Source organism: Ischnura elegans, chromosome X (genome assembly GCF_921293095.1).
Source record: "Ischnura elegans chromosome X, ioIscEleg1.1, whole genome shotgun sequence".
NCBI lineage: Eukaryota > Metazoa > Arthropoda > Insecta > Odonata > Coenagrionidae > Ischnura > Ischnura elegans.
In genome coordinates, this window is record NC_060259.1 from 101523886 (window position 1) to 101526732 (window position 2847).

Genomic DNA, 2847 nt, shown 5'->3' on the forward strand with positions numbered 1-2847 from the left:
TTAAAAAAGTCTACGCATCTACCCCGAGACATGAATTTCAAAATAGTTAAATAGATAAATGTAGATGATTGTTAGATAAATAAATCTTTGTTGATACATGGCCTATGAATTACTTAAAAAAATTGGAATGTGATTATAAAAGAAATTTTTGAATAACCAGTACAGAGATTTTTGGAAGAAGAGGAGGTTAAAAATAAAGCTCTTCAAAGTCAAATTTTGAATATTTAATGACCTTCAAAAGGTATTAACTGCGCCGTTATAAAGTGTACTGAAATCTTACTGAAACTGAATTGATTCATCCTGACTCAACTATGTGGAACACCAACTTACATATGATGGAAAAAATAAAGCACGGCCATTTTTCTATTAATGCAGCCCAAAAATCGTCAAAGCTACTCTATCATTATGAAGAGTACAGAGTTTTATAAATATAACAGTTAAAGAAAAGTTACTTTGAAATTATTTAAATCAATCAGTTTGAAGCAAATCAATCAAAATAGTCGGGGACTATCAGTGCTTTACTTTTTTCCGCATGGCATACATTGACCTCATTAAAACCTTAGCGAAAAGTATGGCAACTTACCTTTCTTACACGACCGTTTCCTTGGAGGAAGACTTGGATGCCGGCTCGTTGAATATTTCACACACGAGCAGGGTGTGGAAATCGACCAATGTCAACCAACCTGCCGTCTGCCTGACTTCCACGACGTGCGCCCTGATGAAGTCTATGGTGTAAGCTTTCAAAATGTTCGCTCCATAATTGGTGGCCAGGATCACTGTGTTGGCGGCGTTCTGGATCGTCACCTTGGCGATCAGAGATCTTTCGCACTTCGCCTTCAGCGTTTCCAAGAAAAACCGTTCTGAAGCCACGAGAAGTTCCTTGTCGTGGAGCTCAAGATCATGTATTTTCCCTGTGTACATGTATCGGCACACTCTCTCCAGAATATCCGGACGTATCCCGTGGATTTTTATGCGCTTCATATCTTCTCCCTTCCCCTCTTTCTCGAACAGGGCGCTGAAGACGGGGCTCCTGCCTCCCAGGATTGCTTGATGCACCTTGATTTCCGTGTCGCCCGCAACCAATGCCACATCACTGAATGTTTTCGTGTCGAAGAGTACCTCGAGGTCGTCCACCAGATGCTGGTCGGTTGTAATCTCCCGGATTTCTCGTCGGGGAGGATTTTCCGTGTCACACACCGCAATGATTTCGCAGCAGACGGTGAGTTTTCCCCCGCGTAGCATCTCTTCGTCCTGCACCAAATCCCGGAGGATAAACTTATCAAAACCACAAGACTTCCCCTGAATAAAGGTACGCGTCTCCTTCTCGTCCATTACGTTTACGTCCTCACCCCTATTGTTGCGAAGGCAAAACCTCAGCCTGGCAAACACTTCCGGGCTCTTGCTGTCGACTAGCATAGCGTACAGCGAGAGGTAACCCTCGCTGGATTCCGTGAAACCGTTGGGGCTGAGCTTGATGCACCACAGCATCTGCCGGTCTTCTTCGGGGGAAAAGCAGGGGGAAATGACGTAATCTCCCGTCGATGTACCGCAGAGCCTGAAGTTCGGAATCGTCCACGCGTAGCAGACGCGATAGACGGAGACCGGGGCGGAGGCGCCGCTGCCCGCGCAGAGGAAGCTGTCGTAGCGTGGTGGGACTGGCGGTGCGGATACGGCCATGGTAGCCACGAGGAGTTGTAGAGCTGGCGAGTGGATGAACTGATCTGGGAAGGCAACGGAGGCTGTGGGATGCGCACGCATTATCGCGGAGAAGGCCTGGCGCTCCGACTAAGGGCGTGCTCATCAACCTCGTTTAGGAGTGCTGATAAAATATTCCTGTAAACAATCGTAGATAGGCAGTGTGACGTAACGCTTTCGACCGGAGCCTTCTCGTGGTCACGCCTTGCCATAGACGAAACTCTTGCCATTAGTCGGTGACTGGAAGGAAGGGAAACTCCACATATAACAAGCAAAATCATGGAAATGTTACTTGCCCTTGTATTTCAAATGTATGAAGGCATTGCGAGCAAACGTGAAGGAAGCAGACGCAGAGATCATATTTCTTTTGAGAGGAAGCACTCAGAATAAATAGGATCGTGGTCTATTCCGGCGAATTAGTTGCCGGAATTCTTCTCCGTTTCTCCTCCGGGTCAGGTTTCTATGGCCTCATCTGCTCTGATTACGATGCTCAGGTCGAGCATCAAAACGTGGGCTCTGAAAACCTGACAAGGTGGAGAACCCGAGAAGAATTCCTGCGACACACAAAAGATTTCTGTTCAAAGCCCGAAAAATTAGATAAACAATGATCAGAGGCGATCCTTCTCGCACAATGGTTAAACCGTAATTAAGGGCGAGAAAAGTACACCGATGCACAGTGGGCGGAAATCGGAAAAGCCGGACAATATTACAAAATGGCCTTTTTTGAGTTATAAACTTGAAACTTTGCAATTATACTAAAAATAATTGAAATTTATGGATATGTACTTCATTTGACATAGATATCACCCGTTACTGAGATACAGAGGATCAAATGTGAACAAATTTCCATAAAAACGCCCGTCTTCAATTTTCTCTGAAAATCTTCCAAAGTAAGTAGATGGTGAAGTTATGGGTGGATTCTTGCGGAACAAAAACCACATAATCTGTTGATATAGGGTTTTTTAAATTAATTTTCCGGAATCTTAAAGAATATCATCGATAAATTCTTACCGTGCAGTTACAAAATGGCGGAACAGTTTTTCGACAAAGTTTTACATTTAGGTAGAGTTTCAAACGGGTTTTCGGCAAAGTCACGCGGAGTAACTTATATGAGAGCATTCTTTGAAGATTTCTTGAGGTGCTTATGCAGTT

The 2847-nt window shown here is 44.4% G+C and overlaps 1 protein-coding gene across 1 annotated transcript; it reads right to left on the reverse strand.

Moving 5' to 3' along the window:
• Positions 1 to 588: 588 nt before the first annotated feature.
• On the reverse strand, positions 589 to 1758 carry LOC124171226 (speckle-type POZ protein-like). The gene has a single exon (XM_046550369.1). It carries the CDS (start codon positions 1756 to 1758, stop codon positions 589 to 591), a length of 1170 nt encoding a protein of 389 aa, XP_046406325.1.
• Between the last annotated feature and the right edge of the window lie 1089 nt (positions 1759 to 2847).

Excerpts from the sequence above, each read along its gene's own strand:
- LOC124171226 (XM_046550369.1), bottom strand. The coding sequence starts at position 1,758 with ATGCGTGCGCATCCCACAGCCTCCGTTGCCTTCCCAGATCAGTTCATC.